Source organism: Megalobrama amblycephala, linkage group LG21, assembly GCF_018812025.1.
Source record: "Megalobrama amblycephala isolate DHTTF-2021 linkage group LG21, ASM1881202v1, whole genome shotgun sequence".
Lineage (NCBI taxonomy): Eukaryota > Metazoa > Chordata > Actinopteri > Cypriniformes > Xenocyprididae > Megalobrama > Megalobrama amblycephala.
The window spans coordinates 29,963,934-29,977,116 of record NC_063064.1 but is presented as its reverse complement, the minus strand read 5'-3'; the positions used below and the strand labels follow the sequence as shown (position 1 = coordinate 29,977,116).

Genomic DNA, 13,183 nt, shown 5'->3' with positions numbered 1-13,183 from the left:
CACAAAATAGAAGCCCTGGCAGCTATTGCGCTTAAAACTGAAATCTAAAGAAAACTGAGAAAACAGCCCTTAACTACTGAAAACAGTAAATTTCTCTCCTTAAGCAATGTTTAGAAGAAAAACAAACAAATGGAGCCATTTACACTGAGAGAAGAAAGCTACACTAATGAGGTGCACGGAATAAGCCACAATGCAGAACTCATCAATTCCAGTTCGATTATTTTGCTAGCTCAGATAATACAGATTCATTAATTTCTCAGTAAGACTAAAAACAGCTTGTGTGCATAATGATCAATAAAGCTACTAACAACCATCACAAACTGCAAACACAGCATTTCTGACTAATATCCACACAACAACTGCAGAACAACACAATTATATAAACCTACACACAAGTGGTCCTCACACAACTGTTCCCAAACCTGATTTGGAGTCAGGTTGTCAATCCTGTACACACATCACCACCTGCTGGCTGACAAGGGAAATGCACAACACATCACAAACACTATTTTGAACTGATAGCATTTCACACAGTTGATAAACTACATGCTGTTCCAGGAAGCCATAAACATCCCTGGCATTACAGGACTACTTAAAGAGCATGTCATGGATTTATTTACTTAATTTCTCAAAACAATATGTCAATATTCAATTGTTTTTTTTTTTTTTAAATTCTATTCATCACACTGAGAAATTTGACCTGCTCTCCTTCAGACGTCACACTAGCATCACATGACATCCATCAACGTCCTGAACTGATGGATGGAAGAAAGCTGATCTTTGTCTAAGAGAGTGTGACATCATGTCTTCACAGAACTGGATCTCCACCTAGTGTTCAAAGCTGGTAATAACAATCATGCAATGCTACAGTGCTGTCAAATCAAGGCTCACTTAGTTTGTAAATGATTTCAGAAGGTCATTACTTGGGGTCATAATGGAAGAGTGAATGACTAGGAAACCATTAAGCACTCACCACAAGATTGTATCTGGCTATGTCCAGTTATTCACTACAGTCAGTGTGTAACTGAACTCATAAAATACCAATATGTGCATAGGAATGGTGTTATGTTGCACAAATTGGATCATGTTGCAATGTTGAAATTTCAATTAGATATATTATTCATTTTGTGAAGGAAATAGCAGCACCAGTGAGATGGCAAAAAAACTGGTTTTGGCTAAGCTAGGTAAATTAAATGTCCTGTGATACTCTCTTTCCAGTGCAAAGGCGACTACTATAAATGGTTAAACAGATGCAACAAAGAAAAGATCAATTACAATTCAGCATGCAAATATTACAATAGCGTTATTGCTATTCTTGTAATGCAACATTCTAGTAATGCAAGTGAAAATTGCTCATCTAAGATTAAAATTTTATAAAAAAAAAAAAAAAAAAAAAAAAAAAAATCAAGATAATGTACATTTTTAAATGAAGATTTAAAAGAATAAGTAGTATGAGGAAATTCAAAATAATCGCTCTTGCAAGCACTGTAAACATACAATGAATGTCTGAGAAGGAAAGTGGAGTTTGAAATGCAACAGCTGATGGTTGGTGGTTTTTAGCAGGTGTAAGGAAATCGCTTTTGTGGGTCAAACGTAATTCTACTGAGTGCTGTGCTGACGGATACATGTCAAGGAGAGGAGAGTGTGCTCTACATATCACCTTAAACAGTCAGGTTATACACCTTCAACAACAACACCATGACTTGTAGGACACAATAAAGATACAATTTGATAAATTAAGATACAATTAATCTCTTTTAACTGACAAAATTAAGTAGAAATTGTGAATTTCAACATGCATATTACAGGCATGTGATCAGCTAAATACAAAAAAAAAAAAAAGGAAAACCTTATATCATGATATGAGTCATTTTATTTCACGATTATCTATCTATAGTGATATAGTATATATCACAATATAGTTACTATTGCTTTAAATAAGGTTTTTATGTTTTCAATATCACAAAAAACTACTAGCTCAAGTATTAAAAAACTCGCAAGCTTACAAAAGACAAGTAAACAGTGATAAACTAATTACAAGCACATAGGAAAACAAACTACAATAGAACAAAGACAGAAATTAAATATAACTAGCTTAAAAACTTCAAGCACTAGAAATAAGAAATAGGCCTACAACATAAATTGTATTAATTAATCAAATGTATAAAAAAACACTGCATAGTCTTCACTGTGTAAATTAAACACATTTATTCTTAATAAAGTTACAAAAGTGATTCAGTCAAGAGCAGTGAGACATTTTCTCTCTTTTGTTGTTTGATTAACATTAATGACAAATGGCAGCAGGTTTATTAGGCCGCTGTCACTTTAAGACCAAATGCACAGATCCAATATACTCGTGTGTTTTCTTTCTCAACTGTTCATGTTCACTGAAAACATAAATGGCTGTGTTTACGAGGATACAAGGCATTTTGTGTAGTTTGTTTGTTTAAGGCAATGTCCACACTAATACATTTTTGCCTCTTTTTCTCTCCGTTTTGGCCTTCTATCCTCACTGAGACAGAAAACTGAGCATTTTGAAAACGCTCACCTAAGTGGATGAATTTGAAAACACCTTATTTTGCATTGTAGTGTGGATGTTGAAAACGGAGGTATTTGAAAACAATGACGCATGTTTAGTAATGTGACACATATTGTACCCATAGATATCTATAATTATACAGAGCCTGCATTTTTGTGCCTGCTATCATCTTAGTATTACATTACATGATAGAGAAGATAGTCCACAATCTCATACTGGTAAAAATTTGTCAACCAGTAAATCGCCCATGCCTAGCACTAAGCCATATCACATTCTCACAACGATGCATTGTCAAAAGTCATAAAAAAGATACTGGGCAACTGGCAAGTAACACCGTTTCAATGCCAATTTTAACTTGCATTTGGCGCTTTGAAACCTGGCTAACATGCTATGGATGTCCCGCATATGGCGCAGCAGCTCGTGCATCGCCGTCAGAAGCAATCCATGCATGAAATTAATGTATTAGAAAACTTAACATTTTGCAATTTATTATACTTATATATAAGATGTCTAATTTAAGGCAAGTGAAATAAATAAAGCAGATGCATGGGATGCTAACCCTAACCCTACTGTCAAACTTAAGTGTGCTGCAATCAAAGCCCGATCTTGTGCACACTGATAAGAGATCTGCCCGTGTTAACCTAGTAAGTACTAATGTTACACAAGTACCATATTGTCTGGCTTAAGGAGATACACAGTAAGGGATGAGAGGCATTCTCTTTCGCAGCTTCAGTGTCTATCTATCCCTCTATCCTTGAATTAGTGATGAGTGTGATTGGAAATGCATGTTTCTGCCTGATCCGGATGCATCTTGTATTGAAGAACAAGGAAACATAGATACTCCCCTTCTGTTAGTGACAACAGGGCATCTAATAAAATCATTTACATCTTTCTAAGAGAGTAAAGTGGTTTCAAGAGAAGATAAATGTAAATGCTGACTAAACCTGTCATTTAGCCACTAGTGTTGGGCAATACTCATAGTCAAATTGTCCTATCATCATCAGTGAGATTGCCAATACATTATCTTATCTTTTTTTTTTTTTGGTTGCCTTAAAATTTTGAGTTCATTGAAATAAAAAAATTGAGTTAATACAATGAAGGTGATTGATTTAATCAACAGAAACTCAAAACATGTTATCTGAACCACATTAATTATCTAAGTTGATTTGACAAAAGAAAAAATGTTGTGATAAATCATGAAAATAATTTTAACAGTGTAGGCATATTTGCTCATTTATTGGATCATTAATTTACTTGTTTATTTACTAATTCATTTAATTATACTTTTATCATAAGAAATGATGCATGCAAAATGCAAATCAGTGTCCATCATTTTGCGAGCAAAGATGGAGTTGGTGATGAAGAAAAATGTCACGTCGCAATAATGGATTTATTTCAGTTTGAAACCATGAAGGCAGTAGATATCGTAAAAGGGAACGCGCAAAAATTATGCTGGTGAAGAAGTCTCAAACCTCAGTCAATTATTCACTACATAAAGTGAAAGTAAAAACTGACCAAGGGCTCAGAGACGACGAGAGATGAATCTCCTTCAACATATGCCGATAATGGTATATAACTCTTAAATTTAATGGGGGAAAAAAAAATCAGAAGAGAAGTATTTTGTGTAAACAAGTTGTTTTTGAAAGTCGGTGTTGTCGGAAATAAGGCAATTATGCGGTGATGCGTTATGAAATTATAGCGTGGCAAATTCATTTGAATATTAATTTAATAATAATAATAGCAGCAGCATAATAATAATAATAATAATCATTTGGAAATGCCAAATCCTCTTGATAGCTGATGCTTTTGATGATATCTCTGGTTATCGTCGATACACAATATCATTGTCCATCAGCACAACCCTAACAGCCACTTGCATTTCAGCCAAAAAGATGCTGGCCTTGGAGGTGCAATAAAGATAATTGTGATTTTTATCAATGGCACTAATTTTCATCATGAGTAGGTGCTCTATGATCCATTGTTTTTAATATGATGGGACAATCACCATATGCCTTGTAATGCGAGCCCCGCTCTCAGAACTGACACCAGCTCAGTTGTTAACGGTCGGCTGAGCGAGCGTTACAGTAAAGCACAATAGACACGCTGACCGAATGCTGTCCCTGATACACAACACCAGACAGCTAAACACCAGCACATGAAAACACTATCCATTGCATAACAACTCAACATGTCATGCCAAAAGCACTTTTTTTTTTTTTACTTCAAACAGGTCTGTTTTTGCCTGATACACACATGCATGCCGCAGCATCACTTGTCAATGATTCTGCACGAGTAAAAACTCAAAACACTAAAGTTTTTCTGCAACAGGGAGCTGACACAGATCCATACAAATTTCCTAACCCGGAGCAAGGATGCTGAGAATCCATCAATCCCATAATACGGAAGACAATCTTGCCACATGCTGAGATGTTGCTCTCTCTGGGAACTTTTTCCTCCACCTTGCCTCAGAGATTGATATGCCCTTCCCTCATTGTTGGGCAAATATGCCAGCGACCTAGTTGTTGAAAATAAACCCTGGCTGCTTGCATGGAGATGAAATAGACCACAGTCACAATGCTGCAGAGTTCTGCATTGGACATAATGTTGAAAGTTTTAATTTAGATGTTGAAGTATTAGGCAGTATGGCCAAAATCTACACAGTAACTATAAACAAAATCTACAGGTAACAATTGACCTTATTTTTCAGGTAAGAGCGGGCGCTGCCATTTGTAAATTTAATGTGTCTGGCTTCCGGTGTCATTCACTTCACATGTACAAAACAGCTTGTTATGCTGCTTGATATTGCAAACTGGCATTTCTTACCATATTATTTTAATGTATAGTCTTAATTATAAACATGCTGGTTTGTAGTGCAAACAGTTTACTGCACTTTGATATTCCTCTTGTTTTTTCCCCTATAGCAGCTAATAAATCGGAAGTCTTGCACATTACTTCCGCTTTGAAAAATAACAGATATAATTTTAGAAATTCAAAAACCTTTATTAGAAACAAAAATAGAATACATTAAAAATATGTTTCCAAGCCATTTTGAAGTCATAAAATCGCAAATATACATGTGACCACACATACAATGAATTAGATGGAAACACTGAAAAAAACTCAGCCACTAACTGAAATAAAATAAGTTTGTTGAAGTACTAGAATTACTAAAACAAAAATAAGTTAAACTAGTTAAGCTAAATAAACAGTAATGCGTTATAAATATTTTCCAAGCCATTTTAAGTGTGTTGGATGCTTGTGAATATACCTGTGACCACACATATATACTGCACCAAGTTACAAAGTTGCTGGGCAACCATAAACAGCCCACAGTTTAGCATGTTTACATCGGACACAAGCGGCACAACTTCCTGAAACTAAATTGCTCCTATCAAGTGCCCGTGGATGCTTTTTGGCTGTTATTCCTCCCAAGTCTTGAATATCTTGTTAACACGAGGTACAAAGCTTTTGACAAGTTTAAATTTAAGCAAAAGATTAAAATTAAAGCGTGCCAACAAAGCGAACCAGAAATATAGCCCAATACTCACTTAGATATGAAACTACGCTGTCCGAATGACCACAAAACCAAAGTCCAATGGACGCAACCGCTTGCGTTGCTTCTTTCTTACCTGTACTTCATGCCCGTCTGGTACGATACACATTCCTCCAGTGCCAGGCCATTCATTTTGAGGAAGTCTTCCATGTTCTTGATCTGGGCAGCGACCCTTTGCTCCCTGAGCCGCTGGAGTTCGGCCTGGTCCGTCTGCCTCGGTGGCTGGTTCAGACCTTGGTCCGAGTGGTAGCGGCTAATGCCGCTCCGTATACTCTCGCTGTAGGACATGGACAGCATCTTGCCTCCGCTGCTGCAACTGCTGCTCTTACGCACGCCGCTCGCCCCCGCCGGTTTGGGGATCTGCAGGTTTTCGGAGGGGAGAGTGGATTTCCGGCGACCAACGGTCCCCCCCGCATACCCGCCCGCAAACATGATTGCGCCCCGTCCCCCACCACCCCGCTCTCACACACTTTTCACGGACGCTCTCGCACCTGTCTGATTCTGGCTCGAGTTATACACACTCATGCACACACACACACCAAGCACAAGCAGGCTTGGGAAACTGGGACCAGGACTGAGCCGAGAGCTGGGTTGAGGCATCTCCTTAAATAGCACAGGTGAGGAGGGAACAAAACAGGTCTGTGCTATCAGTGGCAGAGAACTCTGGCCATGCGTCTTGTAATCAGAGACGGTCCCGCCTCTTTCCTGACCGATACAATGGCACAGGAGCAAGACTCAGGTGGGTTCAGGCAGGTGCTACGAGCCTCAGGTAAGAAGAAACACCAGAGGGCATACAAGACACACACACTAGGCACATGCAAGAAACCCATCAGTCTAGACTGCACATGCAATGTACAGACATGCATTGCAGGTCGTCTGGGAGGGAAGTGACACCATTTATGTGTATCCAAGGAAAAGGTGCTACACTTAAAACCTGTTAAATTGCCAGGATTCTGGCATTTCTGTTATTCTACATCAGATAAGATCAATCGTTCAAAGCAAACAGCTAAAGAAAAAAATCCTGTTGATCAGGGTTTTGAGCTTTTGGTGATGTCTGTTTCGATTTACACTGGCACATTTACACTGACAGCATTTTGAGGCATTACACGCAACACCAAGTTGCATAAAGTTAAGAATTTTATGCGAATTAGTAAACAGAAATTATCAATAAGAGTGAAGCTTATGTGATCCATTAACTGATACAGTGTTGTTATTGTTAACTAAAACTAGAACTATTAATTTTTTTTTATTTTTGAAATAAAGCTGAAATAAAATAAAATATAAATATTAGATGAAAAACTTAAAGGGTTAGTTCACCCAAAAATGAAAATTCAGTCATTAATTACTCACCCTCATGTCATTCCACAGACGTTCATCTTCAGAACACAAATTAAGATATTTTTGATAAAATCCGATGGCTCAGTGAGGCCTCCATTAACAGCAAGATCATTTCCTTTTTCAATGCCCAGAAAGGTACTAAAGATATATTTTAAACAGTTCATGTGAGTACAGTGGTTCATCCTTAATATACAACAGTGATGAGAATAGTTTTTTTTGGCACACAAAAGTAAAAAGCAACTTTATTCAACAATATCTAGTGATAAGCGATTACAAAACACTGCTTCTAAATTTTCAAAGCTTTACGAATCTTTTGTTTCGAATCAGTGGTTTAGGATTGCGTATCAAACTGCCAAAGTCACGTGAACTATTAAAATTCTGAAACACTTATGACGTAACGAAGCCTCGTTTACTGAAATCACATGATTTTTATGCTCCGAACCACTGATTTGAAACAAAAGATTCGTAAAGCTTCAAAGCTTCATGAAGCAGTGTTTTCATGAAGATATTGTTAAATAAAATCATTATTTTGTTTTTTTTGGCACACCAAAAGTATTCTCGTCGCTTCATAACATTAAGGTTGAACCACTGTAGTCACATGAACTGTTTTAAATATGTCTTTACTACCCTTCTGGGCATTGAAAAAGGAAATGATCTTGCTGGCAATGCAGGCCTCACTGGGCCATTGGATTTGATCAAAAATATCTTAATTTGTGTTCGGAAGATGAACGAAGGTCTTACGGGTGTGGAACGACATGAGGGTGAGTAATTAATGACTGAATTTTCATTTTTGGGTGAACTAACCCTTTAAACTTAAATGAACTTTAGAAATATTGCCTTGGCAACTAACTAAAATAAAATAAGTAGGGCTGTCAAAATTAATTTAAAAAAAAAAAATTCTTTGTTTAATGTGTTAAAAAATATTTAACAATTAACGCAGCATCCGTTTTTTTTTTTTACGTCATCCTTTAGCTAGCATTACATTATATGATCATGTTCTTACTCATGAAAATGCTTTTAAACCATTCAAGTGCGACAAGACACAAAGGAGAATTTATTGGTGCGCTGTCTGTGAATGTCCTGTCTGTGACAGACACAAGACTAACGTGCACAGAGAGCCCATTCAGATAGCACGCAGATAGTCTCTTAAATGGACAAAAACAAACAAAATTATGCCATAATGCCCGTTTTGTCGAGTATCCTCATAAGCACAGTCTTAAATGAGTTAAATAAAGTCTTAAATGAACGTAAAGAAAAGAACGTTGTGAGAAAATGGAATGTGTGTCAGATCCGAGTCATGTGCGGCAGGTCTTAAAGTGACAGCAGCCTAATAAACCTGCTACAATCTGTCATAAAGGTTAATCAAACAACAAAAGCAAAAGAGAAAATTACTCACTGCTCTTGACTAAATAACTTTTATAGCTTTAATAAGGATTAATCTACATTTAATTTATAATTTATGCAATGAAGACTGTGAAGTGTTTGATAACTATTCAATTTCTGTATATTTCCTACATGTTAGATAAAATATTTAAAATATATTGTCTATGTTGTTTTTACACTAATTCAATCACAATTAATCACACCTAACATTAAAGCTTTTAATATATTTTTAATCACAGAAAAAATGTGATTAATTAGTTAATTTTATTAATTGTTTGACAGCACTAAAAAAAATTAAGTTTAGGTAATAAATTGAACAAAACCACAATAAAAATACATTTAAACCAAATAGGAATATAAAAAAATGACAACAAAATTGCTAAAATTAAAAAGTTAAAAAGATAACTAAAAATATAAAAATAAAAGCTAATTTAAAATATTTATAAAAAATAATAATAGAAAGAAAAATAACTGATACAGATACTGCAGTCAAGTACTAACACCTGCTAGCAGTCAAAAGTACAGACACTAGGCAAAACCCAGAGGTTTAATTGCTGTCAGTGTGAACACAACTTGAGCTGGGATAGCAAAAAAAAAAAAATGAATACATACAAAAACCATAATAAATAAATAATGTTAATGCATTAACACATTGCATTTCAAATATAAAACTAATGCATAATGTAATATAAAGTATATGTATGAGTCAGACCTCTGCACAACAAAACTGTCTGCACAACAAAACTTGCTAACATCTCCATAGTACACTGTTGCAAGAGGTTCTTTATCATAAGCCTGTATTGATCCTATGAATCTTGACTGAATGATGTACAGTACTGCAAAAACCACTTAACTACTGCAGAGTACTGATCCTCCATATACAAAGAGCTTCACTCAAACAAAAAAACATCCTCTGAGCTAAAAGTCTACATCTAAAAAGTACAACTATTGCATTTACAACTTGTGGTGCTACAATAACAGGTGTAGCCATATGAAGCATAATGCAAAAGAATGTAAGGGATGAAAATTAAAGGGGTATACCCATGCAGTCCCTGTTTTTACACAGGCCATCGTGCAGAACAACGCCTTAAACCAGACTGACACATGCACACAGGTGGGCAGTCGCACCAAAGACACAATCAGCGCAAAAACTTACCCGGGGTCTTGGAGATCGGCTCATGAACAAGGCTTATGAATGTCAATCTGCCCTTATAAACTCAGCTGCTAGCAATCCAGCGATCCACCCAAACTGGGAGTGTCTTACATGCCAGCATCTAAACCAATTAGTGAAGAAGAGAGCATCGCCCTTATCCTCCAACCCCCCATCCCGCCTTCAAATCCAGCCATCTCCCCTCCCAGCTCGACTCCATGAAGGAAATCCATTTATGTCATTCAAGGGGGGAGCAATTTGTTTCTGCTAACCACAGCAAATAATATCTGGTCTAAATTATTCACAGAAGCTTTTGCACTAAAAGCTTTTGATTGTTGTTCCACATGAGATAATAGATAAAGGCGTTTTAGTGCACTAATAAGGCCTGTGTGAGCTTGTGGATCTTCAAAAAAACACAGACACAGCCGTATCAGTGTCTAAACCAAAATCAACACATTTTAGCAAAAATAAATATGCTAACTAAGCAGAAATATTAGGGATGCTCTGATCGATCAACATCGGCCGATAATCACATTCTATGGCTCAATCGGTAGTCACTCAATTTGGCCAATATCATGGCCGATTTGATGACGTCAAATTTCACCGCAGTCACCTGTCATGCTCTAAAGAAATGTCACACGGAGGAACACTGGCTGAAAGGAATTAATACAACAAACCTGATTCGCTGCCTCTGTCATCTGCTCCCCGTGTCTGAGGCAGGGCTCAATCTGGCAGCTCCTCCACACACTTGTATATGTGGTTTACGGGAAGTGTCCTCATAAACCGTGTTTACAAGAACACACACACACACAGCGACAGGGAAACTGAGCTTGTGTGATTACCTGTGTATGTCCTTTTTCAGTTCAAGTCATACATTGGTGAAAAAAAACAGTTTGTCATCAGCTGAAAGATGAAAGCGATATCTTTGTCATAGTATCCTTTCAACGCTGTTCAATGCATTGAATCAATGGCATTGACGTGAAACATCAGCTTCAGTGTTACCCAGGTGACACGCTGGTCATCAATTGAGCCTTGTAAAGTAGCGCTCGTTAAATTAATTTTAACACCTTATTTCATTCATTAATTAATCAGGGTTTTTTAAGAATATTAGTTGAATGAACAGTTTAATGATGACTCACTCATAGAGACAATCCTTTGCCGCTACCTGCTGGCGTAACAATGCAACTGCACTTATGTTCAGTTTTAAAGTTTTGTTTGCTCTTTAACAAAAGGCCAAAGTATTCTAATATGGATAGTGTTTTGAGTAAGCACTGTTTTTAAAGGCCTATTAAAATGTTCATTGTTAAAGGTGCAGTGTGTAAATTTTAGCAGCATCTAACGGTGAGGTTGCAAATTGCAACCAACGGTTCAGTCCACCGCTCACCCCTCCCTTTCGAAGGGATGAAGCTACGGTGGCCAACATAGGACAAAGATATCATCGTCTGAGACAGAAGAGAGTAGCCAGTCAAGCAAACACGCCTGTAGAGCAGTTTGTCCATTTAGGGCTACTGTAGAAACATGCCGGCGCAAAATGGCGACTTCGATGTAAGGGAACCCGTGGTGTATGTAGATAGAAATGGCTAATTCTAAGTTAGTAAAAACATAACGATTCACTATGTAAGGTTTTTATACACCACTGAAAAAAAATTTCTGTCAATAGGTCCTCCTAAATATTACACACTTGACCTTTAAATTAATATTTGTTGTGCTTATATATTTGATTCTCAATTAAAACAATAATTATAACATTACTGTAATATAACAAAGGCAAGATCTGTGGTATTACTTTATCCGAAAAAAAAAAAAAAAAAGAAGTGACAGTCAACAAAGACCTTAAAGGTCCCATTCTTCGTGATCCCATGTTTCAAACTTTAGTTAGTGTGTAATGTTGTTGTTAGAGTATAAATAAAATCTGTAAAATTTTAAAGCTCAAAGCTCAATGCCAAGCGAGATATTTTATTTAACAGAAGTCGCCTACATCGAACGGCTAGTTTGGACTACATCCCTCTACTTCCTTCTTTAATGACGTCACGAAAACAGTTTTTTGACTAACCTCCACCCACAGGAATACACAAGAGTTGCGTTTGTAGAGTGTGTTTGTCGCCATGTCGTCGAAACGCTGTTATTTTCATCCCGCAGTCCAATCACCGGGTCTGATTCCGGCTCAAATTGATAGGGTAAATTTAAAGACATGTTTACAATAACACTGAGCGCGTGCATCTCCAGGTTATGGTAAGAGGCGTGACCTTTCCGGGCAAGGAGCGCTAAGCTGCTGTCGAATCACAACACAGGAACCGCTGGCACAATCAGAACTCATTACGTATTTCTGAAGGAGGGACTTCATAGAACAAGGAAGTCATCAGCCCGTTTTTATGACAGTGGAAACAGCGGTATACAGATAAGTAAATATGTGAAAAATACTGTGTTTTTTTACACGCGAAACATGAACACATGTTATATTGCACACTATAAACACAATCACAGCTTCAAAAAAAACACGAAAAACGGGACCTTTAAATAAAAATGAAATAAAGCTTGAATGATTGTGATCTGTATCGGCGGATCATGACAACAAGAAATCTATAGTCGGCAGCAAAATTTCTGATCAGAGCATCCCTAATAAATATTCAACATTAAAACATAATAAAAACAACAATGTCCAAATGGCTCTGCAGTAGAGCTTAGATTCTCTGCCCGAGCCCGAGCCCGGTCTCTGATATTTCCCGCCACCATCCTCGGGCCGGGCCGGGTCGGGTCGGGCCCTTGATAAAGTATGTCACGTGTCATGCGCAGCGTCTCGTCCACTCGCGCTCGCAGTCTCGCACGCGTGACGCATCACACCTGCTGTGCATGCTATAGCCTACTATTCAGTAGCTTAAGTGCAACATGGAGCTTGAAGAAGCAAAGAAAAAAAAGGTATGGAAACATTTTAAACTAGTCATGGGGAGTGACAACATATGTGTTGGCTTTGTCTCGTGCATTAAATGCGGCAGGCTGCTCGCCTATGACAGCAAAAAAACGGGGGCTTCTGAATAAACAAACAACGCAAGTTTACATGCTTCTTCCTTGTCGTATTATTCATTAAGAAAATAATTAATAAATGCATGCACAATTATGAACTTGATAAATGTTACAGATATGTTTTACTATGCACAAACAAATGCCCTTAAACTTACATGTGCAAAATTCAGAATTAAATGAATGTGCTGCAATTTGTACA

At 37.1% G+C, this 13,183-nt stretch overlaps 1 protein-coding gene across 5 annotated transcripts in view; it reads right to left on the bottom strand.

The window, feature by feature from the left end:
• Nucleotides 1–13,183, bottom strand: part of kcnab2a (potassium voltage-gated channel subfamily A regulatory beta subunit 2a) — a 111,773-nt gene that overhangs the window by 51,413 nt on the left and 47,177 nt on the right. Inside the window, exon 1 of one of the 5 annotated variants that reach the window (XM_048172118.1) lies at nt 6,169–6,445. The exons of the other annotated variants lie outside the window; for them this stretch is intronic. Coding sequence (XP_048028075.1) covers nt 6,169–6,389 — 221 coding nt within the window. The 5' untranslated portion in view covers nt 6,390–6,445. Of the gene's footprint in view, nt 1–6,168; nt 6,446–13,183 lie in introns of those variants that run through there. 5 annotated transcript variants of the gene reach the window in all.